This window comes from Folsomia candida, unplaced genomic scaffold, assembly GCF_002217175.1.
Source record: "Folsomia candida strain VU population unplaced genomic scaffold, ASM221717v1 Fcan01_Sc002, whole genome shotgun sequence".
Taxonomy (NCBI): Eukaryota; Metazoa; Arthropoda; class Collembola; order Entomobryomorpha; family Isotomidae; genus Folsomia; species Folsomia candida.
Genome location: NW_019091194.1, coordinates 8,713,935 through 8,740,077, shown reverse-complemented (window position 1 = coordinate 8,740,077; position 26,143 = coordinate 8,713,935). Strand labels below are relative to the sequence as shown.

At 37.8% G+C, this 26,143-nt stretch overlaps 9 protein-coding genes and 2 long non-coding RNA genes across 14 annotated transcripts; 5 read left to right on the top strand and 6 right to left on the bottom strand.

Moving 5' to 3' along the window:
• The first annotated feature begins 43 nt into the window (after nucleotides 1-43).
• Nucleotides 44-938, top strand: LOC110842946. The gene is made up of 3 exons (XM_022088825.2): nucleotides 44-179; nucleotides 276-542; nucleotides 690-938. The coding sequence occupies exons 1-3, from the start codon at nucleotides 134-136 to the stop codon at nucleotides 791-793; spliced, it is 417 nt and encodes a 138-aa protein (XP_021944517.1). The 5' UTR covers nucleotides 44-133; the 3' UTR covers nucleotides 794-938.
• Nucleotides 939-1,390: 452 nt separating this feature from the next.
• Nucleotides 1,391-1,792, top strand: LOC110843359 (uncharacterized protein SCO2049). Its single transcript, XM_022089322.1, has one exon. The coding sequence runs from the start codon at nucleotides 1,391-1,393 to the stop codon at nucleotides 1,790-1,792; it is 402 nt and encodes a 133-aa protein (XP_021945014.1).
• A 37-nt stretch (nucleotides 1,793-1,829) lies between these two features.
• Nucleotides 1,830-6,096, bottom strand: LOC110842945 (putative aminopeptidase W07G4.4). 2 transcript variants are annotated; one of them, XM_022088823.2, is made up of 18 exons: nucleotides 5,954-6,064; nucleotides 5,724-5,802; nucleotides 5,036-5,215; nucleotides 4,811-4,946; nucleotides 4,652-4,735; nucleotides 4,534-4,573; nucleotides 4,379-4,400; nucleotides 4,084-4,317; nucleotides 3,844-4,019; nucleotides 3,689-3,775; nucleotides 3,538-3,610; nucleotides 3,276-3,447; nucleotides 3,059-3,193; nucleotides 2,822-2,948; nucleotides 2,700-2,731; nucleotides 2,283-2,316; nucleotides 2,168-2,217; nucleotides 1,830-2,080 (listed from the first exon to the last, which is right to left on the bottom strand). In XM_022088823.2, the coding sequence occupies exons 2-18, from the start codon at nucleotides 5,771-5,773 to the stop codon at nucleotides 1,940-1,942; spliced, it is 1,773 nt and encodes a 590-aa protein (XP_021944515.1). In that variant the 5' UTR covers nucleotides 5,774-5,802; nucleotides 5,954-6,064; the 3' UTR covers nucleotides 1,830-1,939. The 2 variants fall into 2 exon arrangements, with proteins under 2 accessions (XP_021944515.1, XP_021944516.1); XM_022088824.2 differs by lacking the exon at nucleotides 5,724-5,802 and having other exon boundaries at nucleotides 5,954-6,096.
• Nucleotides 6,097-6,203: 107 nt separating this feature from the next.
• On the bottom strand, nucleotides 6,204-7,902 carry LOC110845089 (SEC14-like protein 2). 3 transcript variants are annotated; one of them, XM_022091448.2, is made up of 7 exons: nucleotides 7,725-7,902; nucleotides 7,558-7,633; nucleotides 7,431-7,474; nucleotides 7,245-7,359; nucleotides 6,965-7,171; nucleotides 6,813-6,893; nucleotides 6,204-6,510 (listed from the first exon to the last, which is right to left on the bottom strand). In XM_022091448.2, the coding sequence occupies exons 1-7, from the start codon at nucleotides 7,866-7,868 to the stop codon at nucleotides 6,305-6,307; spliced, it is 873 nt and encodes a 290-aa protein (XP_021947140.2). In that variant the 5' UTR covers nucleotides 7,869-7,902; the 3' UTR covers nucleotides 6,204-6,304. The 3 variants fall into 3 exon arrangements, with proteins under 3 accessions (XP_021947140.2, XP_035704320.1, XP_035704319.1); XM_035848427.1 differs by having other exon boundaries at nucleotides 7,558-7,628; nucleotides 7,725-7,860; XM_035848426.1 differs by having other exon boundaries at nucleotides 6,370-6,629.
• A 733-nt stretch (nucleotides 7,903-8,635) lies between these two features.
• On the bottom strand, nucleotides 8,636-11,269 carry LOC110843008 (enoyl-CoA delta isomerase 2). Its single transcript, XM_022088910.2, has 11 exons — nucleotides 11,122-11,269; nucleotides 10,675-10,789; nucleotides 10,265-10,593; nucleotides 10,148-10,179; nucleotides 9,904-10,074; nucleotides 9,646-9,815; nucleotides 9,450-9,570; nucleotides 9,320-9,365; nucleotides 9,210-9,253; nucleotides 9,001-9,144; nucleotides 8,636-8,913 (listed from the first exon to the last, which is right to left on the bottom strand). The coding sequence occupies exons 2-11, from the start codon at nucleotides 10,707-10,709 to the stop codon at nucleotides 8,758-8,760; spliced, it is 1,248 nt and encodes a 415-aa protein (XP_021944602.1). The 5' UTR covers nucleotides 10,710-10,789; nucleotides 11,122-11,269; the 3' UTR covers nucleotides 8,636-8,757.
• A 310-nt stretch (nucleotides 11,270-11,579) lies between these two features.
• LOC110844352 (glycine-rich cell wall structural protein 1.0) lies at nucleotides 11,580-12,660 on the bottom strand. Its single transcript, XM_022090531.2, has 2 exons — nucleotides 12,443-12,660; nucleotides 11,580-12,361 (listed from the first exon to the last, which is right to left on the bottom strand). The coding sequence occupies exons 1-2, from the start codon at nucleotides 12,555-12,557 to the stop codon at nucleotides 11,667-11,669; spliced, it is 810 nt and encodes a 269-aa protein (XP_021946223.1). The 5' UTR covers nucleotides 12,558-12,660; the 3' UTR covers nucleotides 11,580-11,666.
• Nucleotides 12,661-12,748: 88 nt separating this feature from the next.
• On the top strand, nucleotides 12,749-14,160 carry LOC118434596. Its single transcript, XR_004834128.1, has 4 exons — nucleotides 12,749-13,389; nucleotides 13,446-13,516; nucleotides 13,588-13,693; nucleotides 14,024-14,160. It is a non-coding gene; the product is annotated as an uncharacterized LOC118434596 (long non-coding RNA).
• Nucleotides 13,916-17,122, bottom strand: LOC110844670 (gephyrin). The gene is made up of 15 exons (XM_022090933.2): nucleotides 16,943-17,122; nucleotides 16,723-16,856; nucleotides 16,438-16,625; nucleotides 16,178-16,358; nucleotides 15,969-16,102; nucleotides 15,545-15,886; nucleotides 15,346-15,462; nucleotides 15,158-15,271; nucleotides 15,021-15,068; nucleotides 14,897-14,961; nucleotides 14,713-14,809; nucleotides 14,469-14,637; nucleotides 14,340-14,386; nucleotides 14,223-14,275; nucleotides 13,916-14,146 (listed from the first exon to the last, which is right to left on the bottom strand). The coding sequence occupies exons 1-15, from the start codon at nucleotides 16,974-16,976 to the stop codon at nucleotides 14,016-14,018; spliced, it is 1,854 nt and encodes a 617-aa protein (XP_021946625.1). The 5' UTR covers nucleotides 16,977-17,122; the 3' UTR covers nucleotides 13,916-14,015.
• LOC110844671 lies at nucleotides 14,155-15,092 on the top strand. The gene is made up of 2 exons (XR_002547449.2): nucleotides 14,155-14,292; nucleotides 15,013-15,092. It is a non-coding gene; the product is annotated as an uncharacterized LOC110844671 (long non-coding RNA).
• Nucleotides 17,123-17,273: 151 nt separating the features above from the next.
• On the bottom strand, nucleotides 17,274-21,542 carry LOC110844365 (probable splicing factor, arginine/serine-rich 7). The gene is made up of 11 exons (XM_022090550.2): nucleotides 20,823-21,542; nucleotides 20,599-20,732; nucleotides 20,400-20,500; nucleotides 20,168-20,323; nucleotides 19,913-20,088; nucleotides 18,717-18,844; nucleotides 18,492-18,642; nucleotides 18,324-18,395; nucleotides 17,991-18,234; nucleotides 17,780-17,904; nucleotides 17,274-17,712 (listed from the first exon to the last, which is right to left on the bottom strand). Exons 1-11 carry the CDS (start codon nucleotides 21,164-21,166, stop codon nucleotides 17,574-17,576), a joined length of 1,770 nt encoding a protein of 589 aa, XP_021946242.1. The 5' UTR covers nucleotides 21,167-21,542; the 3' UTR covers nucleotides 17,274-17,573.
• A 142-nt stretch (nucleotides 21,543-21,684) lies between these two features.
• LOC110843663 (BRCA1-associated RING domain protein 1) lies at nucleotides 21,685-23,605 on the top strand. Its single transcript, XM_022089670.2, has 6 exons — nucleotides 21,685-21,823; nucleotides 21,916-21,993; nucleotides 22,131-22,836; nucleotides 22,932-23,078; nucleotides 23,152-23,263; nucleotides 23,352-23,605. Exons 2-6 carry the CDS (start codon nucleotides 21,926-21,928, stop codon nucleotides 23,519-23,521), a joined length of 1,203 nt encoding a protein of 400 aa, XP_021945362.1. The 5' UTR covers nucleotides 21,685-21,823; nucleotides 21,916-21,925; the 3' UTR covers nucleotides 23,522-23,605.
• Nucleotides 23,606-26,143: the final 2,538 nt, after the last annotated feature.

Below are 26,143 nucleotides of genomic sequence, written 5' to 3'. Positions count from 1 at the left end.
TTTATCCAGAGGCATATATAAAGGTCATCGAGTTATATGAAGCAATAATTCTCAATCTCAGCTTATTTGTACTCCAAACAGGCTGCAATCTGTATTTCCAGTGCAAAAGTTTCCTACCATTAAGCACATTGATATGAAGGCATCTTTATTTCTTCTATTTGGTGTGGTCCTCCTCACAGGTATTATATTCAAAGTGTATGAATTCCCATTATTTGACTGCCTTATTCTTATTTCTAAAACACAATACCACGTCCCTACTGGTTGTACCTTTTCAGGAAGGCAGGATGTCGTGGAGGGTCAAGCTATCTCGGGTGGGATGACCATTGGGGATGCTACAGAATTCTGTGAGCGTGCCGTGCCAGCCCATTGTGTCTCCACGACCTGTCCCCTCTTCTGCAACACCCTCCGCTCTCGGCGACAACGCACCCTCTGCAATTCTGGCTGCACCCCCTCCGGTCGTTGCCTTCTCCGCCCCGTCGCCGCCGGAGACGATCCCACCAACCGAATCCTCGACGCTCAGAACCGTGACCAACTCTTTGCCTGTAAGACACATCTATTTTGTTCGTCTGCCCAAGTTATCATATCAATTATATAGTATCCAAAATAAGAATATGTATGTACGAGTGAGTGAATGAATATGAATGAGGAACTTACTTATAGATTAATGCAATTTGTCTTACACGTGCTAGGCATTGCCGAGAAACGAGACCCTGCTGGAAGCACGACTGGAAGAAGAATGACCACGTGGGAAAAACTTCGGTCTCCCAGTTTCAAAAAGGCTACGCGAATTTAAATTACGGAATTAAATTATAGAGGCAAATAGATGATTTCATGACAAGGAATTAGGAAAGGATTTTTCCCCTATATTGGACTGATACTACTTAACCTTGTGTTTCTATAAACATTAAACATATAATAAATTATGATTATGTACCTAACACAGTTGAGTGATTAATTTGCATACTAAATATGCACATTCATTTATACGTTGTAGGCATGATAGAATTACGAATCGTAATCCTCCTGGCATGGTTCTTGAGATTGAATTCATTGCAGTTGCTTACATAATATATGTATTTAGTATTTACATACATGTGCGGCTCAGTACATACTATCAATAACTACCTGCACATCATCGGATGATGGGCACATATTGGCTTGATAAATTGGTTGGAAATCATTGAATCAACTTTGATGCTGTACCGATCAAAAGTTAATTTAATATAAACCTTTCAATCAAGTTATATTAGAAAATAATATCAGAAATTCCATTGTAAGTTACGACGATACACTGACTAAAATTTTATTGTGCTGCAGAATTTCAAAAAAAAAATACGTAAATTTACCACCGATCTATTTACCTCATTGCAGACTTTACTGAGACCAAAGGATGGCGAGAATACTAATCTCCAGCGGAAGTGAATGGGAAAAACTTTGCGGATATTCTCGTGCAGTTCGTGTTGGGGACCTTGTTGAGGTCTCAGGGACGGTTGCAGTCAACGAGCAGAACGAAGTTGTTGGTCAGGACTGCTATACGCAGACTAAATTCATTTTAGAGAAAATTTCAAAGGCATTGGAAGAAGCTGGCAGTTGCATGAACGACGTTATCAGAACCAGGATGTACACTACCGATATTTCAAAATTTGAAACTATTTCGAAGGCTCATGCAGAAGTTTTTCGAGTAATCAGGCCAGCGTGCACCTTGGTCGAAGTAAACAAGCTTGTACGAAAAGAATTTCTCATGGAAATTGAAGTTACAGCGGTTATTTGTAAACTTGATTCTAAAAAATGATGCAGTAATAAATGTATAATGATTTACTCAATACATCTCATTTTCATTTTAATTAGCTATTAACCAGATTTATTAAGCTATCATCCAAAACCAAACCATTTCCAAAACATCAAAAAAATTCATGAATGAGCAATTGCATTTGCTGCATTAGACCTTGACATAATCTTCGAGGAAGTAGCTAGCCAAAGCAAGAATGGGTGCGCCGGTCGGATTATTTGGCAGGTCTCCAGCGGCACCAGCAATGTCGATATGTGAATATTTGATTGGCTTGTCGCTGGAAAGTCCATGCTGCAAAAATTAATACAAGGAATAAAATATAATATGGCTTCAACAAATTGTGCTATATATTTAGTTTGGACAATGTACACAACATACTTTCGATATACCACTGGTCTCGGCCAAGAAAGCTCCAGGAAATTGGTGACCTGAAAATAAAAAACATGGACAATTTAAAATTATGATAAACAATCTTAATTACTTAGATACATACCTCTTGGGGTACGACTACTCGGAGCATTGTTGCACTGCAAAAACCAATGGGTCATGAATTTTACTGTATAAAATTATGTATACATTTTTCAGCGCGTATACATACGTAGATATCATACAAACAGTTCTTCCGCTAGATTAGAGAGAGCGTAAATATCGCAAGTAGGACACCAGCTGCATCTTACAATTTTTTATACTTCTTGTCAAATGAACTAATGATTGAATATTACGGATAATGATGATGAACAATTTTTACAGAGATTTGCCTAGTTTTGTCATATTTGCATGCTTCTTTCAGTACGTACATTCTCGTTCATCCATAGTTTACTATGACGTTTATCGTTCACACTTTCGTATTACGACGTATGCATGTAGGTACTATTTTAATGTACCAAATTAAACTTGTATATTTTATTACCTGCAAGATGTCTTCTCCGTCAGCAACACCAACTGTAATTAATTATTATACGTTTTTTGTTGGAGTTGAATTTTCTCTGTAATTTAAAAGATGACTACTGTGATTTGCATTAATTTATGTACCTCGAATAAAATCATAATCATCGCGACGGAGGGTGCTGATTTCGATGCAATCACCAAGCTCAAGTCCAGCTGCCTGGATTTTTCTAGCAAAGTCTGCTTGTCCGGAGGGTCCATTATCCATTATGGCCTAGATTTTAACATAAATTTTGACATTGATTAATGGAAACGAATCATGATAAATTTTGTAAATTGTTAAGTATTAAATTGAGTTGATCAAGAAAAATCCATGGTGTCTACTGTGTAATTTCCAACAGCAAGACAAGCGTGCCCAGTGAGGGTCGCAATCGTCATCAAATGTGGATTTATCTCATGCACTGCCATCTCTCGCATCTTGCACAGTGGGTCCGCCATGACCATTCGGCCCTCTGCATCCTAAAAGGTTTATTATATTTATTCTATAAAAATATACATTATTTATTTATACATTGGAAAAAGTGTATTATTTTGTTTAAACCGTATTTCCAATCCTAATACGCAATCCTGAGCGCGAAGTGATCACTTCATCAGAAACATAACAGTCCTCCCCAACACTGTTTCTTGCAACGGCCATAATTCCGATGGCTTTAATTCCTTTTGGACGGAGACTTGCCAACACCTGGAAGAATCCAGCCACAGCAGCTGAACCACTAAAAAAGACCCAATATTAATTAAAGTACATTTTTAAATCTATCATCAGGTTTAAAATATTAAACTTGTATTGGAAAATAGAAACCTACCATTTGTCGCGGCTCATTCCTGCCATAACTCCTCCCGCTTTGATATCAGCACCACCAGTATCGTAGGTGATTCCTGTGAACGAATCGGTTATGTACAAACTTATTATATTGTGGTACAAAATGTTAATTTTAAAAATGGCAATGTATGTACCTTTCCCGACGGGCATAATGGTCTTCGTTATCGGTCCTTCTCCTTCATATTTCAAGAAGATCAGTTGACCTCGATGACGCTCAACAACTAGAAATAATATGATCAACGTAATCAAATTTTGTACGAGAGATGTCAGAGTCGTCAATAAATCATACCATGAGCCGCTCGGTCCACGGCAGCAAACAGTGGATATTCCTTTTCGAACACTTTGCGATCGGAAACAATCTCAACAGTCACAGCTGAACCTTGGAATGCTTTTTGGACGTATTCGGCCACCCGAGGAGGTGCCATTCGCTCTGGATCACCACCACCAATATCACGAGCAATAAATCTGGATTCAAATTTATTTGTAGTAATATTGTTTGACTGCGATTAATTTGGTTTCAAAAAATTACCGTCCACTTTCCAGTGCACAAGCCAAAGCGATTAGCTTATTGGTTCGGTCAGAGTCCGTTCCATAGATGCCAAGCTCATTACACTTTGTCGCCTTCTCAGGCACGGCTTCGCGATATTGTAGCGGAACATAGAGTCCTTGGAAAGCTCCAAGAATGGAGACCAAAGTAGCGTTCTTGAACTTTGGGCATGGCAGGACGACAAGCAATGGTTTATAAGACCCGGAAGACACGGCTCTGCATAAAAATATAGCAATGTAATACTTTTAAAAAAATTCGGCATTTCGTAAACATGTACCGCTTGATTCCTTTCTCCGCAGCTGCAATTAAATAAGACAAAATGTCAGAATACGGTATTAAATACATTGTTGCGTAGTATAAAAGAAATATACAGAGTGGGTTAAAAATGTATATAATATATTTCTCTGTTTCTCTGCAATTGTATTCACTAACCTTCTCCAAAGCGCCTAACATCATCGTAATCACGGTCGACCTAAAATCGATAATCAACATTAATTTATTCGCCAATCAACCATATTTATTGACATTTTCATTACAACCAAAGTATAACCTTTCCCGTTGGAGCATAAACCATCCGTTTTGCTGGTAAATCAACATACGTAACTGCACCATTGCTATCTAAAGCACTGTCGACCTGTAATCACAATTTAAAATAATTTGGCATCTATTACGAGCTGCAAAATTACATTTCAATAATTGCAGCACTCACGGAAGCAAGTTTTTGCAGAACCGAGAACAGTGGTTCAGAGAGCTTTTTGACATCGTTAATATCTGACGCTACAACAACCACGCTGTCATAATCAGAGCTGTCCAATTTGGCCGAATGACTCACGGGGGTTGGCAACCTGAAGTTATGACAGATCAACAAATAAATATTTAAATATGTAGCTTGTAGCATCTTGGAGTATAGAACAATATTATTTTTTAAACTCGCCTTCCCCATTTTGGAAAGGTGGTCATTGTCCTGAACGAGTTTCCAAAACAAGGAGAAGTCAGAGTTCCCTGCGGCTCCTGAAATTCAACTGAGCGTCTACTGAAATGGCTGGTATAAGATCGAACAGTCGACTTTGACACTGTTGTTCTCAACTCGATAAGAAGACGTGTGGGAGTCTCCCTAATTACAAGAATGACATAACCAACTTGTTATATTATTGTACAAACAATTCATAATGTATGATATATTTATGATTTGTTATCGTGTCCAAACTAAACTATCACACCACAATGAACAACAACCATGTTATCAAATTTCACTCTGGTAGGCATAATAACATGCTGGTTGTTGCCCAGCAAAGATAAAATACATATCATACTTATCATGTGATAAAAGGAGTTTGACTCGTTCAACAAGATTTTCAGAAATTCCACTCCAAAAACCATCATATTCTATTACAGTTTAACTAATGCCCAGCCAGATGCAATGACTATTAAAACAAATTAAAATCAATCAAGTACAAAATTGTCGTATAAGTATAAAGTCATAATGCATTTAACATTGATTAATTGTAGCGTCAAACGTAACAATAGCTTTAAAAATCAAGCTTGATGTTATGATATGTTATAAATATTAAATCAATCTATCAATCAATGAATCAAACGTAATAAGTAGAAGGATGAATTACCTAATAAGAATGTGTCTTGTGAGAATGTCCCCACCAATTCGTCTAAACATTTGATGTCAACAGAAACGCCCCCTCAAGTCTCAAGTGAAGAAAATCCATTTATCAGTACATTTGATTTGTATGCAATTAATAAAAGTCATTTGGATCTCTCCTCTCTAACTTAAGTACTCTAACTAATTGACCACCATTTGATAAAACAATTTTATATATGTTATTCTTAACATTATTACCTGATTAAATCCCAAGTGGTGTGAGTGTGACAACCAGTCTGCTGTCACATGAAGGTCAATTTGTGAGCAAGTTTGATGAACTTCATCGTCCGGCTCGTGTTTGTGGAAGCCGGCTATACCTCAGGACCAGTCAAAAGCTTGCTTGGAATGAGATTCATGAATTTGTAGCTATTCATGCAACATCAAAATCATACAAGTCTCAACTAAGGATAAGTAAATGACCAATTCGAAGTTTGACGTATTTTACTTATTATTTAATTTTTTACAGTTTTAAAACGTACTTTTATTCACTATAAATCAATATTAAGGCACACATGAATTGCATACAATTCGAAATGAATATGCGTAGTCTCAGAACTTAAGATCATCATCAGTGTCAGTCCCCGAATAAATCTTGGTCCCCCCGAGTTCCTCAGGGAGTTGGTCTGGGTGAAAATACTCCCTCAGCACCTTCTCCCACCTCCGCCGGTTCGTACCATAGACCTGGAGGGCCCGGTTCGTGTCGGGGTGGAACACGGTCCTCGCTGCGGCCAACACCGGTCTCGCGGCTTCAGGCACTGTTAGTGGAGTTAGTTTTGCAAATTTTAACTAATTAATTGTCTTATTAGTTCGTCCTGTGTAGCGCCATGTCATCAATTGATGACAACTCAATAGGAATCGCCCCCCGTAAATAGCACTATTGGTATCAGACAATCGGTAACGGGGGAAAAGAATTGGGGGAACAAAATTATGTATCAATTAATGTTGTCCTCTTATGTATTCTGCACAATTGGTGCAAAATTATATCAAAAATTCTTATTATAGGGCAAGCTAAGTACTTCTAACTATACAATAGTTTATTCAGTTGTGCAGTTCTTACGGTTCACGAAAATGAATTTGTCCGCACATCCAGGATGATGGGCTTCATAGCTCACAATGATTCTCAATAGAGAGCTAATGCCTGGATTATCAATGATAATGTAAAACTGATATCAAGATTGAGTCAATTGTTGAAAAGTACTAGATTAATACATTGCAGACAACCGTGCTGAACAAGGTTAAACCCATCGATGTTTAGAATAAATATTCCTTGAGATACGTTTTTGTACTTTTCCCCCAATTCTTGAACCAGGCCACACGCTTCTTCAAGGGTTTTGTCAACAAAGCGATTAAATCTGTCACGCCGTCCAGTGAGGGCTGCTTTCCTTAAGTCCCAATTTCTCACCGACACGTACAACACTACTTGAAACTTATTGTAATTTATGCATCCATCAAGTATGGAATATAATATAATTGTATGCATTTGTCGAACCTGGTTTTCCTTCCTTGTCTCTGCTTTCCAAGTGATACTTGTATTCAGTATCATAGTCTGACCAGTCTTCCTCGAAAATCGTGTCCATATTATTATCTCTTCGCCATTTTAAATGCTTTATTAAAGTACGGCATTAATGTTATTAAGTTATAATGTTTTACATTTAAAATAGTTTGAGTTAATTACCTCCATCAAAAATCTCTCAGCATCTGGTATGTTAAAATATCTTGCTGTCAGAGAAAAGTCATTAGAATTGAGAAACTCCATTACTTATTTTAAGAATTTTATATTCTCATTGTCAATTTCAACTAACCTCTCAACCATCGAATTAAGTACACATCTTCTTTCATATAGTCATGAGGCAACCTATCTTTCACGTGTGCCCTGAACTTGGTTTGAAATTAGTAATATATCATTTGAGAATTAAATGCATATGGGCACATATATGTCAAACAAATAAAACGCTATATATTGACCAACCTTATCCAAAATCTCCTTTTCGTTGCCCGTGAGGGTCAAATCTTCTTGCCATGTTTTTCCATCAGCGATTGTTAACAAATTGATGAGAAATATTAACAATGTAAAGACTAATTGCATGAAATAAATTGAATTTCCAAGTTTCATAATTTTTAGGAATTATAAGAATTATATGTATGGATTGACGATACCAGAAACAAATCCAACATGAATTGCAAGATCGCAGAGATAAAAAAAGCAACCTGCGCAGTGTAATACGTGGTCAAAAAGATCCTAAAAAAGAACCTACGTAAACTAAAGATACAGTGACTAAATGATCAGATTTTATTGCGTCTGCATTGTACAGCATGTATGTATCTATTTCATTAGGATTGCATGTTCCTTCCATTAGAGACCCAAGTATTTCAAGCTTCTTGGAATATAACTTTTACGTTTTACATGTGCGAATATAAACAATTAATAGTAATTATTATCATCCTCTTCCCTCTAGCAAGCTCACAAAGCATGAACTGCGAAATGTAAGAAAAGTTAAAAAAGTGAACGTGAAACTTGTTTCATGATGCATTTTCCTTCTAATAATTATTAATCCAGACAATAAGAAAACCTAGCTGATAAAATGGGTATAAATTTGCAGAACTGACGCATGGATTATTGTACGTAGACTATAGATACATACATATGTATACATATCAGTATTGATATTATGTAGTTACATATGTATGCTGAAGTGAGTCATGCCCTGTCGATAACTAAATCTCACAAGGGCCATGTTAATCCTTGTTTGTGAAATAAAACAAGTCAAAAGAAAAAAATGTAGAAGCCTGTACTTCAACCACGCAACAAGACCTTGGGACAGGAACCTTGATTTAAGATGAAAAATGAATGTGGTAGTCCAACTTTTACAATTGACAACATAAACTCAAGCAACCTTACGATGTTGCCTGCACTATGCAATTTTTTGCAATAATTTATGTTTATATCTGTGTTTTTTGTTTAATTAGTTATAAATTATACTCAATCATACATATCCGAGGTTTTACATTTTAGATTTCTTGGAGAAAAATTTCATGATCGCATTCATACAATCTTCGCTTGTCCAACGCTCTTGCAAACGCTCGCACTCCATTCGATTCACTTCATGAAGTAATTGTCGTTCTCTTCCTCGAACTAATTCTTTTGAGAAGATCAATGACTACAAGCACAAATAAAATAAATAAATCTTATTATGTAAGTTGCGTAGTATGTGTGTAATACACATTCTATTCTCTATTGGGATTACCTTAACGGGGAGCTCTGCCATGTCATTGATGCGCTTCCACGCCTCGGCTTGAAGTCTATCGTTGGGGAACACTTGCGTAATTAAACCACATTCCTCAGCCTGTCTCGCAGTGAATTTTTGATTGAAGAATAAAAGCTCGCTTGCCTGGGAAAATTAATAACCACATTATACATACATGACCAACATGTTTAAACTTTCGAATATCATACTTTAGCGTATCCCATTACACGTGGAAAAATATATGACGAGCAACCTTTTGAAAATAAAATAAAAATTTTTAATCAAGGAATTTTTAAATGGAATTGCATAAATTAAACACCCTCCGGAGATTGGCCCAAAGAACTAAATGGTGTCGTAAATGTTGCCTACATGTATAGATATGCATTTATATGGTGAAAGTATATTAGCCACTCTCAAGATGTTATATGCTAACTATGACAAATAAATACCTTATCAGTAGAAAATACTGCATCGCAAAGTCCTAGGACTGTAACGGCGATGCCTACAGCGGGGCCATTTATCAATGCTATTAATGGTTTCTTCAAATCTATGTATGCTGCGACGTATTTCCTATAGAAAAATATAATAATTTTTATGTTTTGAAGGATCAAATTGAAAAAAGTTGAATAATGAATGTATATATACTGTAAAAACTCTTTCGCCTCCTTTGCCATCGCTAATGGATCCGTTACATTCATAAAATTGGCTAAATCATTGCCACTGCAAAAGTAATCCCCAGATCCAGTTAGTACCACAATATTCACCGCATCATCGTCGTTTGAGTCTCTCAAAGCCGCAGCTATCTTTTCGTACATCTACATCAACATACCAATCAGCAAGTCGAATTATGTATCTTGTTCTTGCGAGAAGAGATGGTAAGTATTATTTGTAAAATCTATTTACCTCCATGTTCAGAGCATTCTTCTTGGCTGGTCTGTTGAGGGTGATGGTCTTGATACCACCTTTAATCGTTACCAAAAGACCATCAAATTCTTCTGATTTTGGCTCAGCCTTTTTAGACGACTGTCCCAACATTTCATTGACAATATCAATATAGTTTTTTTCTGCCTCGCCCTGTAACATCAGAATTATATGCTATTATATACTAATTACTGATTCGGAACATTTACGCAGTCAGTTTCTCTACCTGAGTCATATCTCCCAGAGAATTCCAAGCGTCTAAGAGAATTTTAGTAACAAAAAAGTATTATTTACTTAGCATACCACACATCACACATCTATCTGATAACTTATTATCAATTACCCCACTTTGCCTTTCCAACGATATCTAGCATGCCAGGTTTCTTGGTGTTGTTTTTTCCAACAGTTGTCTGTTTGTACAAGGCATACAATTTCAATTTGGTTGAATTATCAGCGTCCTTTACTGAACCCAAATTCTTGACAGCTTCTTGAAATTGCTCCGACGAGAGGCGTTGAGAGGTCGCCATAAAAGGCCGAACCTGATTTTGAGCAAGTAGAGCAAGGCGTCGACTTGGGTCAGGATAAGTCCTTGTGGTATTAATTGATGGAAATGCTAATCGGGAGCAGGTTGCGAATCCCTTATTTACTTGTACCGAACACAGTATTTTCTTCCTGAAAAACAAAACGAAAATTTGTTTATAAAATTAACTGTAGCTGGTAAACAATTTTGTCATTGACTTCCAACTTCTGTACCCAAGCAGCTGGCGAACAGCATTTGTCCTACTCATGGCGATCTTATTCCTGGATACCAACTGTTAAACTTGAATCGAATTAAACTGATAAATAATGAAGATGTGTATAAACCTTCCTGTAAAAATACACAAAAAATATACATATCATCCAAAGTTAAATTCACTTCAGCTTCAGCTCAATTGGTCGATTGATTGATGATACGTATTATGGGCATAAAAGTTACTATATCGCGTGATGATAAAAATACTATGAATGGAACGGATAATACATGTCGTAGGAGGGAACAAGTTGACAAAAATTGGCAGTAGTAGTGGTTTGCTTAACCAATTATAAACGTACGAAAGAATTAACTGTTTTTAGTTGATTGAAGTAAATACAAACTATATAAGAGTCGAAGTAGTATTGCATGTATTTATCTATTTCAACCCACAACTTGTACACACTTACCAATGATTTCCAAAATATCAAGTTATGCAAAATTCTGCCAGAAATATAAATGCAAAAATTGTGTATACAACCCAGCCGGTGTTTGTATACTCGCTCAAAATACAACCCCTTACTTCATATTTACATCATAAGAATACAATACAACTCAGGTTGGACATTGGACTTTGTTCATCTGCGATCTGCCTCTACATTTATTTGGGAGACACGATAATATTACTGTAACGATACAATACTTTTCGAATCGAGCCACGCCTCTGAACCTTCCCAAATCCATTATCCAATCATTATATAACGGTCCAAAGGGCACAGAGCTGTTGTCAATATCAGTGTGTTCTATTTATTTCATGCATTCATAAATACATGCGTTTCGTAAATGCCCTATTGGACTCTGCTGGTGATGTGCATATGCAATGCTTAGACTTTTCCTGCATAATAATCGGTCAAAGAGGTCACAAAAGTAATGAAGTATTGTTTTTTATTTGCATTGTTGGGAAAAGAATGGTTTGAAAGTATTATTATAAATAGTTTTACAAGATTGATTTTTTTCAGCGACGCCGACCATAACCTCCTGGAGCCTTTTGAGCGGGTGGAGCCAAGGGTGTGCCGTAACCTTCTTGAACGACGGGTGGTTTGCTGTAGGAATCATGGCCGGTGGGAGAGCCGCCATACCCACTTGTCCCCCCTTGATTGAAGGGCTGCTTCTGTTGGAATCCTTGTCCTCCACCACCCCCATAATGTGGTTGTTGCTGTGGCTGTTGCTGAGGTGAACTTGACCAACCCTGACCAAATGAGATCCCTGACCCACTGTTGTAACCGTAATTGAAGGGCTGTTTGTGACCTCCGCTGCCACCATAGTTTGGTACAGATGGGACATAGGGTTGTTCTTGTTTTATTGGTGCTGATGCTCCTCCATAGCCGGGTGGCAACCCTGCCCCCCCGTATCCAGGAGCGGGACCAACCGGGGCACTCCCCCCATAACCACTTTCGACAGGTTTCGAGGCTGGGAAGCCACTACCCCCGGAGTAAGCAGGAGCTTTGTAAGGTTCTTTTTTTATTGGTGCACCACCTCCATATCCTCCACCCCCAGGAGAGTAGTGTTCGACTTCCTTGATTGGGGCGATTTGAGGTCCACCATAATTTGGTAAACTGTCAATTTGCTGATTGGAATAGGATGGACCTGGAACTGGAAGGATTTCCACAGGGGCTGATCCATAACCTCCACCTCGGGTTATTCGAGATCCTGAGCAAAGAAATTGTTATTACAACACATTATTATACCAACAAAGTTTTTTATGTACGTAAATCGTGCATATGTACATACTTGCAAAAATAGTAAATGGGTTCTGCAGACTGGAATTCTTCTTCATGGTCAATATCACTGCTGGGGGGGTACTTGGCCGCCACGGAGGCAAATAAGAGCACAGAATACAGTGCATTATACTTCATGATGAAGTATTATTTAAGCACAATGAATAATTCTTGAGGATTAGGCCACACCTGATGAGGTGATAATCAAAGTGAGTGGGGTGGCTGTCTTGCGAACATCTATTTATACCAGTTATACACGTTGATGGTACCTGCATACGGTTGATTTATTGTAACATTATTATTTACCATCTCTCGTTGTCCAGCATAACAAATCTGCATACCATAGTTTTAAAAAAATCTAGTTAGTGAGCCAATCTTTTGCTTCGCTGATTTTTCATACTTTGCCCATTGTCCAGCATGAAAACAATGGGTCTAGTCAATTGTAAAGACCAATCATTCTAAGAATACCAATGAACGTCAATCTGACTAAGGATGAGCTGAGATTATGTTGATGACATCATCGTGCAACTGCCCATTCGCAAAACTGGAGGTTTTATGCATCGGCTCTGCTGGAGTTCTTTGAAATTGGACCTGAGATTTATTCTATTTGTGACAGTTCTGACAGTGATGATGAGATTGCGGATTCATTTATGATTATGTTTTGAATAAAGTGCATCTTCAATTTCACCTGTTTAATTTTTTTATTATACTGCGCACAATAATAACTTCTTTTGAAGATAGGTATCGTATGCATGCAGCTCTTTAATTATTTTCTCATGTGGTGTGATTCTAAGTAAATAATATTTAGGATTTAGCTAGAAGATTTCACCTTTTTGGAGTAACATACTAGTATATACACGGTCGACTGATGTGTAGCCCTCATTCCCTTATGCAAAATTATAAAGAGTGCATTCTATCGAGAGACAATTCAAGTCAGTACATATGTAAAAGGGTAAAAAGGTATACTATAGCGGAATAACTTAGATTATACTGATTAAAAAAATACCTTTGTGTAGGCCCTTGAGTAAAAAAAATTGAGATTTTTTTGGACAAAGTATGTAGCGAATTGCTTGAATAAGCAACAAAGGTGAAATTTTTCTGAAATTTTTCTCATGCTGGATAAATGTGACCGTTGATATCTGCTGAATATTATGTCAGGTGTATGGCCTTGTCACGTATGATGCAACGGCACGGTACCTTGTGCCGAGAAAACTATTGGATGGATATAACCGGCTTGGCGTCGTTGAAATTACATTACAAATTGGTAATTATAGTAATGGTAATGGTTGACTCGGTTTTTGTTTTAATTTTTTTCAAAAAATTTGTTCGGATTTATGTATGCCTCACTTATAACTTCGGACAAAAAATAGTTTGAAAGTTAAAAAAAACAAAGTTTCATTTTTCATCGAAAAAAAGTTTTTTGTTCCCGGTGCATAAGCTATAAATTTCCAAAAAAATCAACAAAATCCGAGTTATTCCACAATAGTATATTCTTTGTGCAAATGCCACGTTTACTATCCATGATTGCAAATATACTTATTACAAATTGAGCATTTATAAAATATATTCTACAACATAATTGCACATTATGCAGATAAAAGGATTGCCTCCAAAAATTCCCCCGATTCTACAACTTTTTTAGAATCACTGCCCTGCGGAAGCATAAGAAGTGCATCGGCACGATTGAAACTGAGAAGTCGACTGCTAATCTGATTTCCTGAAATTTTGAGAATGATTATTTTTTTGATGCTACATACTTTACTAAATAGTTTGTCATATCTATCTGCTTCTACCGGTGCTTTGGGCGACTGGAATTCCACATGAAGTTGACCATGACACCGTAACTCTAAAAGAGATAAGCAAGTAAGAACAACCTATATAATATCTATTTGTTATCATTTAGATCTTACCGGTGATATTCTGGCCGAGTTGGATCAACTTTAAGCTGTTTCTCGGCCTAATGGAAATTATGCAACAAAATATTGAATTACATATTTGCATCATGCTTTTAATTTGTAAATTGACCAAATATTCATTACCTGGACTTTAATTTTTGGGTGAAATGGATGGCTCCATCCTGAAAGCTTGCGACATGCAGGTACCACGAACAAGTAAGAGGATACGGTAGCGCTCACAGGATTTCCGGGGAGAGCAAAAATATACTTTTTCCGTTCTTGGTACATGCACGTTGCAAACGTTGTGGGTTTCCTTGAATTAAAGATGGCCAGTAATGTAAAAATGTAAATGAGGAATTTCATACTTTTAAATTATTTTTTGTCGTACCCCGGTTTCATGAGCAAACTTCCAAAATGGATGTCTGCGTCCAGATCTGTTTTCAAAACTCGTTTGAGGTAATCTTTTTCTCCCATCGACACACCACCTACATGTTCAAGAAAATTAGGAATACTGTACGTGACCACGATTTACTACGTGCATATCTATATACAATATACTGTAAATGTATTACCAGTGCATACGATAATGTCTGCAACTGAAAACCCAGCACAAAGGGTATCTAGCAGTTCTTGGGGTCTATGTATTATATTATACGTTATTTAGCAAAGGTTTATCTCATTTTTTCAGTTACTTACGAATCTTTAGCAATGCCAACATCCTTGGTCTGAAATCCTTCCTGAGCCCTGAAATAAAGAATTGTATCGCAATAAATATGTATAATTAATTAAGCACCACCTTCCTCATCATATAAAGAAGACAATTATCTAACTACATTAAAGATGCCAATGTCGTCTTATTGCTGTCACGAATTTTCCCCTTGATCAATATAGCATCGTTTGGACTTTGAAGTTCATTTCCTGTTGAAATCAGGGCAACTATTGGCTTCCTATGTATGGCATTATATGAATTATAACATGTTTCATGATAGATATTTGTAATTGTTGAAATTATACAACTTACTTGAACACCTTAAATTGAGTGATACCCACAGTGGCTAGAATTCCCAACTCTGTGGGGCCTAACCTTGTCCCCTTTTGCAAAACCCTTTCTCCACTTTGGATATCACTTCCAATTGCTCTACAAGAATATATACATTTTAAAATATTTAAATTGGGCGAGTTACAAATTAAAATAAAGTTGTTTGTTTATCCATCCATACCTAATATCTTGCTTGACAATTGGTGTCTTTAAAATTCTTATAACTTTTTCATCATTTCCATCCTCCGTTTTTTCTACCAATTCCGTGTCTTCAATTTGTATGACTGCATCCGCCCCCGATGGAACTGGAGCTCCAGTGGAAATGCGAACAGAAAAGTTGGTGTCGACCTGACATTTTTCTGGACTTTCTCCAGCAGTGGAATCACCTGTCACATTGAGGAGGGAACCCTCTTTAAGTTGGGGACCCACTTTCACAGCATAACCGTCCTTGATCGATGCGGGAAATGGTGGAAGAGGGTCCTTGGCGTCGACATCTTCCGCGATAACAAATCCCAAAGCATTTCTATTTAATAAAATAAACTTTACTTCATTCAAGAAAATAACAGCCAGAGCATGTTTGACTGATTAATATAAATATAAACCACCTTAAAGTACGAGTCTCGGTCAAATATTCATCTCCACATTGGGTAATGACAATATTCTGAGCTATTTCCACTTGAATTGTTTCAAATGGAGATCTTCTTGCTCGGTCCGCCACATTGATGGCATTTACTTTTGTCTGCATTAATAGTTTGTTCATTTTTGAAATTATTTAGGAATAATTGTAACAATTAAAATGTAGCCATTAAGGAACCTTTAATTTCAAAGGTTTCTGAATCTGGGAATGCACGTTTTCGATATTTCCTTTCGCATCACGTAGTAAGTCGACAGCATGTTTGAGTTGCTTCTCAACAATCATGAAATTTTCTACGCAGCCCTTGACACTTCCTGGCAAGTTAATAATCAGGGTACGATTACGTACTCCACATACGGGTCTAAAAAACCAGTTCAGTCCAGTATAATATTTGCACTCATGAAAAGTGCATGCACGTATTTATAAGAATATTTATGCACCTGGATAACATAGCCATCGGAGTAGACTGCATTGAGCCTTGAATCATGGCTACAACTAAACCTGGAGCTGCTTTGTCCAAAACGGCTTTTGTAGCTTCAGGGGTCACATCTCGGGGAGAAAATCCGGTTCCACCAGTGGTAAAAATTATATCAAGACGCTCTTGATCTGTCCAGTCCATGAGCACATTCTAAGAATACAAATGTATTCGTTCGTAAAGATAAATTAGTGTATCGAACGGTTTGATAGCCATGCTTATTCCTACAAATATGCTATTAAATCTATACCGTGATTTGGGCCTTTTCATCCGGAATGCAGTCCCTCACTGTGACCTTACCCTGAGGCCAGTGAGATTGTATGTAAGCGGACAGCGTGTCTCCACTCACATCCTTTGCTTCTCCAGCAGAGCAGCGGTCGCTCACTTGAAACAATATCCGTACCAATCGGTGAATTAATAATTATCAACCGTGCAATAGTACTTTGATTCGCAGATAATAATTAAAATACCTGTCAAAATTCCAACGCGTAAGGTGGCGTCCATTTTTATTAGTCGGTACCTTACCCTTCTCCGAGTTTATTAAATATTCCTAGAATTTTTCTGCAACACATCCACATGAACAGAATGAATAACCGGATTGTTTACTATGCGCTATTTGCCTATCGTACCGACTGATCCTGAGTTAAATGGAAATGCAAATGCAATACAAGTAAATACACTACAGTCTCATCACGTGACGTATGCACATATAAAGCATGAAAGCTGGTTGTTCAGTTCATCCATTTCAAGGTTATATATTATGGTCTCGACCGATGCCAAAAAAACCAGCTAAAATCAGAATTAAGCAAATTGTAATGTGATGATTTATTTAAGTGATTTTCGGAATACAAGTACCTGTGGGTGTATGCATACAGAAATTAATATGCAGAAGTTTAAATATAAAGAATAATCCATATAATTAAGTGACATAATACGATTCATGCAGATTTTATCTGGACTATGAGAAAATTTATATGGATGTGTAAGCAAAGTACATCAGTCCAATTAAACATGAGTCAAAAAATGAATAAAATTCTATATCGTCCTAATCGTCCCAATAGCATTCAGATTTCAGAGAAAAAAACCCAACTGAACAAATAGCTAATCCACGTCCATGGCGAGTGATTCTTTATCGAGGCTGTTGTTGGGACTGTTACTGGTACGATTATTCTCAACGCTGTCTTCTCTATCGTCTCCGCGCTTCTTCTTCTTGCTCTTGGAACGTTTCCTTTTCTCCCGGCTATAAGAGCAAAAAATAATTTGAGTAATTTATTACAGAATATTTGTATGTTAAGTAAAATACCTACCTTGTGGATCGACGTTTGTCCCTGCTGGGAGACTTTGAATGTGATTTTCTTTTCTCTTTTTTACGATCACGATCTTTATGTCGATCTCCTCGGTCTCGATCTCTCTCGCGGACAGCTTCTTCTTTCTGAGTGTATTGAATATAAATTATATTTTTTATGTGACAATCATGTTATGGGGTTAACAACTATTAAAAAATAAACTTCAACTCACTGGAGGTTCTTCTAATAATTTAACTCCATTCTCTTTGCCCTTATCTTTACTTTCCCGCTCCACGTCTTTCGATCTTTTTTCTTTCTCCTTATCTTTGTCCTTGTCCTTATCTCGTTTTGATTTCTTTTCTTTTTCCCTTCGTTTATCCGCCCTATCCTTTGAGCTGGATCGCTTAACTCTACGAGTTTTGCTGGTGCTACGCTTTCTTTCCTTGCTTCTACTCCTACTTCGGTGACGCCAAGGGCTGTAGTGTTTCAAAACAAGACATGAATTACCATAAATACCTGATAATTTTACTTAGTTCGGCTAATTGCGTTTATGTATGAAAATTACCTGCGAAGAACTCGTCCGCGACTCCGACTTCTGCTGCTTCTACGAGATCTACGTGGGCTTCGACTCCTGGTTCTACAAAAAATTGCATACAAAAAACGAATAGGAACGCTCATAATAATTTGTACGTATATAATAATTTCAACTAAAGTTTGCCCCAACAAAACCAACCTGGATCGGCGCCTCGTTCTTGTTCTTGATCCGGATCGCCGACGCGGACTTCGAGTTCTAGATCTTGACCTTCTTGTTGGTGGTCCGACACGACTACCAGTATGACGACCACGAGGAGGACTGGCACTTCGTCGTTTCTCTTTGGAATTACCTAATAATTCAATTAAATCGGAAATTAAGTATTTCAGTAAAAAAAATATACATTGGTTTATTTATGGACATTACCATTGTTATCCAATCCTTGAGTTATTAGATTTTGAGCCTGTCTTGTCATGGCCTCTTCGATTTCCTTTTGTGCTGCTTCGTTTGTCTTGGCTTGTGGCTTAACAATTGCCTGAGTTGAATGATAAACCCTGCATATAAAAAAATCGGGTTAGAAGAAAGTGTACAACAAATGACGTTGATTTTGAAGACGAGTAGTAGAGGTATTTTTGGGGAAACGGATCCAACTCCTGTTAACTGCTGATAACAAGTAATTATACACATTACAACTTACAACATGACGAATATAACATTTTCGGTAGTACCAGAAGAAGAACATGAATGAAACGAGAAGAAGAGAACTACGATTATATTTTGGAAGTACTCACTTCTACGCGACTGGCGCATGTCATGTCAAGATAGTAGTAGTGTGACCTAGAGCGAGTGGGGCGTGTGGGTCCACCCAGCAGCTTTAATTCAGTTCAGTCAGACTGTGCCTTAACACACACAGAACAAACAAAAGAAACGAACATCATCACTTTTGATGTATAAAGTAACCAACATGAATGAAAATTCTCTATGAAAATTCAGAAATGGAATTGAAAATTGGGATTGGAAACAGCCTAGTACGTCAGGTTCTAATGTTCCGAAACCGTGTACGTATCTATCCAAGATTCATTTCATTACCAATGCATAGCCATTTCTAGAGGGAGCCAAGTTCAACATTTCGCAGTCTGTGTTTGCTTATCCGCTCCTCCTTAGGTTTCCGAGGGGTGTTTTGGTAGGCTCCCCCACAACAACACTGATACACACAAAAAAACCAAAAGAGAATCTACTTCAGATCCGATCATGAGCACATTAACAATAATACCTGGTAAATAAATAATGCACCAAGAATAATAATAATCGTAATGCTAAAATTATGTTGCATAGCTTAAATATAGTTACTTGAGGAATTTTTACAGGGAATGTTAATTTCAAAAGAGTAGTGTGGATGATTATAACGAATTACAATAGATGAAAAGGATTCAAATACTCTACTCAATCATATATTCATATAGATAATACCCTTAAACTGCTGAACAAGTGTCGATTATTGTTCTGGTGTGAGTGATAAACGTGGTTCGTCGACACACACAATGTGACCTGTACACCGTTGACCGTATGACCAACCAACTTGTGCATGACAAGAGATTTGGGGTACTCATTAATTGACTTACTTAATGTGTTTCGTCCCCATCAATGTCCCATTGCATTGAAGAGCTGACAGAACGGAAGGTTGCTCCGTGAATTCCACCAAAGCATAGAGTATTGGATCATTGTCTCTGGTACACATTCGGAGATACTTTATCTCACCAGCGTTGCCAAAAAGTTCTAGTAAATCGTGTCCAGTTATCTAATAAAAACAGTATCAAGTTATTTTTTTCTTTTATCTCGACATGAATTTGTGTTACACGTTTGCACCTTACACTCACCTCTGGGTCTATGTTTGCTATCATAATTGTTCGTCTAATTTCCTCTATTCTTCTGGAATCATACGTCGGGGGTAGGTTAGGGTAAGGAGGAAGCTGCAGTTCTGCAAGTTTTGGATCTGACGTAACCACAACCTGGTGCGGTGGTATTCCTTCCAACTATACGATAAGAAAAATTACTGTCATTTACTCATGTTTTTTTTCAGAAATGCACATATGAATATTATTATATTACCTGACTGGTAACATGTTGTGGCAATTTTGGATCAGCAACGCCAGGTAAAACAGATCCACTATTTAGCAACTCGAGTCCCTTTGCCTCATCTGGAGCTTCACCTAAATATCAAAATATAAAAACCAATTCAGCTGTAGTAGTCAGTTTTCCCAGGTTTAATTTTTTTTACAAACATATTAAACTTGTAATTAAAACTCACCTTCACTATACGGAATGACAATGAGAGCTCTGTCAACAAAAACAGTATTTGTTAAATGTTGGGCCACACCCACACACGTTGTGTCTCTGAACTTAACAAAACAAATCTTTGACGTGTGCTGGGTACCAATGTCCCTAAAAATAATTTTAAACAACAACAACGCAATTATTAATTAGTTTATCTTAAAAAAGCGAGTACAATTGAATACAATACACAATACTCACATTGTTGGATATAGCCGCAAATCATCAATTTTCCCAATATAGCCGAAGAGAGATTGCATCTGCTCTTTTGTCGATGCAGGAGCAATGTTGGCTACTTGGATGAGATGAGTGTCGACCTCGACCCTCTTTGCACTCGGACGACCCCCCACTCCAAACCCCAGCATGGCGATGGAAGAAAGGGGTGTGGCAACCGGGGACGCGTGCCCACTGCTACCATTTTCTGCCCCTCCCAAATGCTGCCCCCATGTTGACGACGGTCCTCCTGCCGGAGGAGGTGAATTGTTCATGTCGTTGCTGTCCCCTTCAGAGGACGCTGGCGAATCAGAGTCACCCGTCGTCGTCATCTTCTATGTATCTACTAATTTTAATTTGTCTGTGACCTATCTAGAACCCACGATCACTAATTACTTAACTTTAACAACATCTTGTCAAATCCCAAATATTCAGAACAAAATACAATAGTTATTTCACTTTCTTGCTCTCAAACAGTAAATAGACGTATTAGCTCAGTATTTTTAATTTTACTCGCTCATAAAACGTCGTGTTTTAGTATTTTCAAACTTGTTCTATCCAGTCAGGACAGGAATAATCCTGTACTAAATGCACGCCAGGGATGAAGGATGTGTCATAAAAATTAAATTTGAATAATATTTGGAGTTTTATTCAATTGAGATTAAATTGATCCGAATATGTAGATTTTTGGGCATATAAGTAGACAGAGACGGAACCAAAGAGAGGCTGCTGCTGTGAAATTCTATGGCTTCTAATGCCGACGACCGAAGCAGCAGCAGCGGAAAGACGACAAAATACGAGCAGGGCCGCCAAAGTCATAAAAATGGAGCCAGAATAACAAACATTGCTCGTGAAAGTCTAGATCGATGCATTGTCGTGATTTGGATTGCTATTTTTCCACAAACTGAACTGATCCATTAGACTTATCTTTAGGAGAGCGAGCCACTCTAATTACTAGCTCAGTCTTCGCCTGCCCTTCTCTTGAGAAGGTGAGCCCCACACAATACTCCTCTCTGAAGTGGGAATTTGTCACTGGAAACATTCTAAAATTACTGTTGCTTTGAATTGTTCATTATATCAGTGCTTGCAAGATGGAGAAAGTGTGCAAAATGAATGGCGAGCTCGAGAATCTGGCCCAGCTTTTCAAATGCTCAGTTTGGTAAGTAAAAAATATCTACTTGAATACACAAATTTAATAAGTTCAACAGGTTACTGATATTATCCGGGAATTTATTAATTTCGTCTTATTTGCTATTATTGGTCTGAATTGGGTATGTTTGATTTGTTTATTATCAGTTCTCACGTGCTCACGAAACCGTCCCAGCTACAATGCCGTCACGTCTTTTGCTCAGATTGCGTAAAAACGATTTTAAGAAGCGAAAAAGCTGACGCTAAATGTCCATTATGTCGGAGCAAGTTAACGCGCCGGGCAGTAAGGATGCGAGACGATATTGTACAACTGAGTCTGGCTGTGCAGTACTTTTCAGACACGCTTCGTGAAGAAATTCGTGGATTACGGGACACTGGCATTATTACTGAATCCGCTAAAGTTAGTGTCGAGAAGGAGGAAGAAGCAGAAGAAAACGACGAGAACCAAGTTATTCCTGCAACTCCTAATCAAAAAAGTGCAGATCCAAGTGAGTCATGTTCCAAATCTACATTTGCTTCTCCACTCCCATCGCAGTTCAATTTATCAATGGCATTGGAATCACAAAATAATGATGAGAACATTGAGAACGCATCCTCCAAGAAAAAATACGTCATTTGCCCAAGTCGACTTAGACGTCATGAGCTGGCCAAGATTGTTGATCTTTCTGCTGTCTGTGATGGAACAAGGATGGAACAAGAGTACTCAGAGGACGCCACTCACCTTGTCGTTAAATTGGAGAATAACCAAGTCCCGTATACATTGAAGTACTTTTTCGCCATTGCTGATAAAAAGTGGGTTGTTCTCTTTGACTGGATTTTGGAGTGTGCTCGACAGGGTCAAATGGTTCCAGAGGTATTCAGAAATATTTGTGTGCTCCATTCAAAATACTTTGATTCATTAACAAATGTGGAATTTACTAATCTATGTTTATTAATTTTGCTTTGCAGGAACCATATGAATGTTTGCGTTTCATCACTTCTCCAATCGGTGGCCTAAAAGCTCGAGTTGACCACCCTGATAAGGTGTTCGATAAAGTCAACTTTTACTTTCCAAATGAGTTGAAAAGCAGTGGCGCAACTCTGGAAGACTGCACAGTACGTAAATATGGTATAATTATTACAACAATAACAACCACACTCATTGTTCTGTGTGATTGGTTTGTTGCAGAAACTGGTGGGCAAAATGGGAGGAACAATTGTAGATAGCCCATGTGATATTAGTGTCGAGGATGGATTGATCATAATCGGCGACGAAATTCGAAGCAAACATCTTTATGAAGGTAATTTTGTAGTACTTGTGAAGTGAAATAATTTAGGGTATATAAATGGGATATAAATGGGGTATATAAATTCGTATATTTGTTTCAGAGGTTTGCAGGTCTAAAGGATGGTTGTATGTTTCGTGGACGTGGATCATTGACTGTTTACTGGCTTACACTATCGTCCCCTTTACGAAGAAACATTTGCTTAGAGAACGGGTAGTTGAAAATGGCACCCCACACTTGCCAGAATTGTCGGTTCCTGCTCCAGACCCATGAACTTGTTCTGATACTTTAGACAATCACATATTGATTGATTTATTATTACAGCTATAAATACATACGATTGACTTTTGCAGTTTATATACTCTAGTGTATGTTATTATTATTCTCATCGCTTATAGTTTGACTTGACATTCAGAGATATGTGGGTATTAAAGATCAAAACAAGAATGAAAGGAAATTGGGAAGGAAAACTAGTATTGACTAGGAATTTTTTTATTTAATATATTTTTATGAACTGGGTCTGGGTCGTCTGGCATTGGAATAAATGGAGGAATTCCTAACTTCCTAAATAAGGCAGACGTGGTGTCGTCGTTACGTTGATGGCGTTCTTCTACCGTGCTTCCAATTCCAACATCATTATGATTATCCTTATTGTAGTATCGTTGATTAACTGACGAGGGGATGGGCTCATCGTCGTCTTTATCTTTTTGTTCCTCTTGCTGTGGTTGACTCTCCTCGAGCTCGTGCCTCCCATTACCTTCATGTATGCCAGAATTAGGGTGATCATCCTCGGGTCCAATCAGATTCTCGATTTCTGGTAAATGTCGTCCACCTACATGGTTATGATTGTGATGGTCGTCGAATCCTCCTTCATGATGATGGAAATGGTGACGATGGCCACCGTGATGACTGGGATGTACATGCGAAAGCAAATTCTCATGATCCCCATTCTCGCCATCGTGGGGACTAGTACTGATATCAATGACATTAACAAAGCCATTATGATGACCAAGCCCACCCTGATTTAGGACATTGCCAAGATTGGGACGATTATTTTGAAATTGGGACAGCAATGAATTGAAATTTAGTTGTCCACCACCCAATCCTCCTCCTAAACCACCATTCGTCCCAGAACTAAAGTCTCCATCCCCATTCCCAATTACTCGTTCAGTAAAGTTGCTGACGCCGTGAATCACATGACCAAATAAATCGCTAGCAATTCGTCCTTGTCTGACAAGGATTCGCGTTCCTAAACCCCAAAAACGACCTTTGTCTAGGATGAGTTGTAGTAACGGGGCAACATTACGACCTCCTCGGCCACCAAATCGACCCCCAGATTGATCAAATAAGCCATTGCTTTGTCCAAAATTGAAACCGCTTCCTTCTCCAAATATATTTTGTCCCCTCGTTCTTAAATCTCCCCCAGCAGCATTTAGATTCCCTAAGCTTGAAAATCTTCCACGTCCTCCTCCTTGAAGAAGGTTCCTTAAATCTCCAAAGTTATTGGGTGATAATAATCCACCCCTCGTACCGCCAGAATCAATGCTCAGATGCCCATTTTGCAGCAAGTCTTCCAAATCGCGGTCACCGACCCCACTCTGCCCAAATCTTCCGGAGCTTAACAAATTTGAAACTCCACGTCGAAAATTTCCATCTCCATGAGAAGGACGAAATCTATTCAGCCCCCCAAAACTACTATGATGCAAATGGTTTTGAATATTTCCTTCGTCCTCGTAATCTGCAAACGTTCCAATCAAATTGTTTGGTAGGAGCCCTCGATGATGATGACGATAACGGTGACCGTGGTGGTGCCTCAAGTTGCTGTGAGGAGGAGGAGGATGACCATGGGGAATGATGTGCACTGGGTGAGACGGGGAAGTTGAGATTCGGATGACATTTACACCACGGGCCTTCGATTTGTGTAACATGGATAATATAATAATCTGCAAATAAATTTTTAGTGAAGGATTACAATCAACTTTGGAGGTTTATCGATTTGAAATGATTATTATGTAATTATCTACCAGTTTAAAAATGTGGAATGGAAGCGGACGCAATGAAGTCGTGGTCATGTTCTTATGGAATGAGATCTAAACTTTAAGCTCCCAAATTCGGTCTTGTAGTTGTAAACCCCACAAAACAACCATTTTTGCAACTTATAAAAATTTTTGCAAATTTTTACACCTTAAAGAGAAAAACCATTTCTAGCCTGAATCTCTAAATGACAATCAACCAACCATGAAAATCCCACGAGATTTTATATAAGCTCAGCTTCAGTTTTTCGCAAGTCAAGAAAACGAACTTTTGACTTAATATGTGTAATTGACATAATTGGTGATGCAACAATAATAGCCCAAGTGACTTTAAGCATCTCTATATAATTTCCAAATCAAGTAATTCAGAAAATGAAAGTGCATTTAAAGTCTAAAATTTTGACATATTTTGACATATGTGTGAGTATCATATTTTAAGCTATTATGAAGCTTTTAAATTGGGGGTCATTTATTTATCGTTACACATTACACAGCTTATTTTTTGCCCCAGTCGCCAGTACTTAATTTTAAATTCATACTTTTGATACGAAATTATGACAGGCAACAACATGAAACCCACTGTGCATTAAGCAACTGATTTTAGATTACCTTAATTAAACAAATGTGTATCATGACCAAGTCTCATTTTGTTCTAAATGTGGAATTCCAGGAACGGCCATACTCATATTTACGAAGGCCTAAAAAATAATAATTACTTTATTAGATGTGGCAAAACGTTTCACAAAAGAAGTTTCTTTGCTTGAAATTGTTATGTAGATGTCGACATAAGTAAACTTTAATTAAATTCATATACGCAAAAAATCAGAGATTTATTTCAGTTTGCGATTATTCAACTATTCAA

What these genes read in the sequence shown, in the direction of transcription:
- LOC110842946 (XM_022088825.2), top strand. Translation starts at nt 134, where the DNA reads ATGAAGGCATCTTTATTTCTTCTATTTGGTGTGGTCCTCCTCACAG. An exon ending in TGGTGTGGTCCTCCTCACAG is followed by an intron (nt 180 to 275) that starts GTATTATATTCA and finishes GTACCTTTTCAG; the next exon opens with GAAGGCAGGATGTCGTGGAG. An exon ending in CCGTGACCAACTCTTTGCCT is followed by an intron (nt 543 to 689) that starts GTAAGACACATC and finishes TACACGTGCTAG; the next exon opens with GCATTGCCGAGAAACGAGAC.
- LOC110843359 (XM_022089322.1), top strand. Translation starts at nt 1,391, where the DNA reads ATGGCGAGAATACTAATCTCCAGCGGAAGTGAATGGGAAAAACTTTGC.
- LOC110842945 (XM_022088823.2), bottom strand. Translation starts at nt 5,773, where the DNA reads ATGTTTAGACGAATTGGTGGGGACATTCTCACAAGACACATTCTTATT. An exon ending in ACAAGACACATTCTTATTAG is followed by an intron (nt 5,216 to 5,723) that starts GTAATTCATCCT and finishes TCTTGTAATTAG; the next exon opens with GGAGACTCCCACACGTCTTC. An exon ending in TTCTGCAAAAACTTGCTTCC is followed by an intron (nt 4,736 to 4,810) that starts GTGAGTGCTGCA and finishes TTGTGATTACAG; the next exon opens with GTCGACAGTGCTTTAGATAG.
- LOC110845089 (XM_022091448.2), bottom strand. Translation starts at nt 7,868, where the DNA reads ATGAAACTTGGAAATTCAATTTATTTCATGCAATTAGTCTTTACATTG. An exon ending in AAAAGGAGATTTTGGATAAG is followed by an intron (nt 7,634 to 7,724) that starts GTTGGTCAATAT and finishes TTTCAAACCAAG; the next exon opens with TTCAGGGCACACGTGAAAGA. An exon ending in TCAGCACGGTTGTCTGCAAT is followed by an intron (nt 6,894 to 6,964) that starts GTATTAATCTAG and finishes TTGATAATCCAG; the next exon opens with GCATTAGCTCTCTATTGAGA.
- LOC110843008 (XM_022088910.2), bottom strand. Translation starts at nt 10,709, where the DNA reads ATGAGTAGGACAAATGCTGTTCGCCAGCTGCTTGG. An exon ending in GTGTAATGGGATACGCTAAA is followed by an intron (nt 9,145 to 9,209) that starts GTATGATATTCG and finishes TAATTTTCCCAG; the next exon opens with GCAAGCGAGCTTTTATTCTT. An exon ending in TGGCAGAGCTCCCCGTTAAG is followed by an intron (nt 8,914 to 9,000) that starts GTAATCCCAATA and finishes TTGTGCTTGTAG; the next exon opens with TCATTGATCTTCTCAAAAGA.
- LOC110844352 (XM_022090531.2), bottom strand. Translation starts at nt 12,557, where the DNA reads ATGCACTGTATTCTGTGCTCTTATTTGCCTCCGTGGCGGCCAAGTACC. An exon ending in CCCATTTACTATTTTTGCAA is followed by an intron (nt 12,362 to 12,442) that starts GTATGTACATAT and finishes TTCTTTGCTCAG; the next exon opens with GATCTCGAATAACCCGAGGT.
- LOC110844670 (XM_022090933.2), bottom strand. Translation starts at nt 16,976, where the DNA reads ATGGACGCCACCTTACGCGTTGGAATTTTGACAG. An exon ending in ATTGTCAAGCAAGATATTAG is followed by an intron (nt 15,463 to 15,544) that starts GTATGGATGGAT and finishes ATATTCTTGTAG; the next exon opens with AGCAATTGGAAGTGATATCC. An exon ending in GTTGGCATTGCTAAAGATTC is followed by an intron (nt 14,962 to 15,020) that starts GTAAGTAACTGA and finishes TATAATACATAG; the next exon opens with ACCCCAAGAACTGCTAGATA.
- LOC110844365 (XM_022090550.2), bottom strand. Translation starts at nt 21,166, where the DNA reads ATGACGACGACGGGTGACTCTGATTCGCCAGCGTCCTCTGAAGGGGAC. An exon ending in CACAACATGTTACCAGTCAG is followed by an intron (nt 20,324 to 20,399) that starts GTAATATAATAA and finishes CTTATCGTATAG; the next exon opens with TTGGAAGGAATACCACCGCA. An exon ending in GACAAACGTCGATCCACAAG is followed by an intron (nt 17,713 to 17,779) that starts GTAGGTATTTTA and finishes TTGCTCTTATAG; the next exon opens with CCGGGAGAAAAGGAAACGTT.
- LOC110843663 (XM_022089670.2), top strand. Translation starts at nt 21,926, where the DNA reads ATGGAGAAAGTGTGCAAAATGAATGGCGAGCTCGAGAATCTGGCCCAG. An exon ending in AGGGTCAAATGGTTCCAGAG is followed by an intron (nt 22,837 to 22,931) that starts GTATTCAGAAAT and finishes TTTGCTTTGCAG; the next exon opens with GAACCATATGAATGTTTGCG. An exon ending in AAGCAAACATCTTTATGAAG is followed by an intron (nt 23,264 to 23,351) that starts GTAATTTTGTAG and finishes TATTTGTTTCAG; the next exon opens with AGGTTTGCAGGTCTAAAGGA.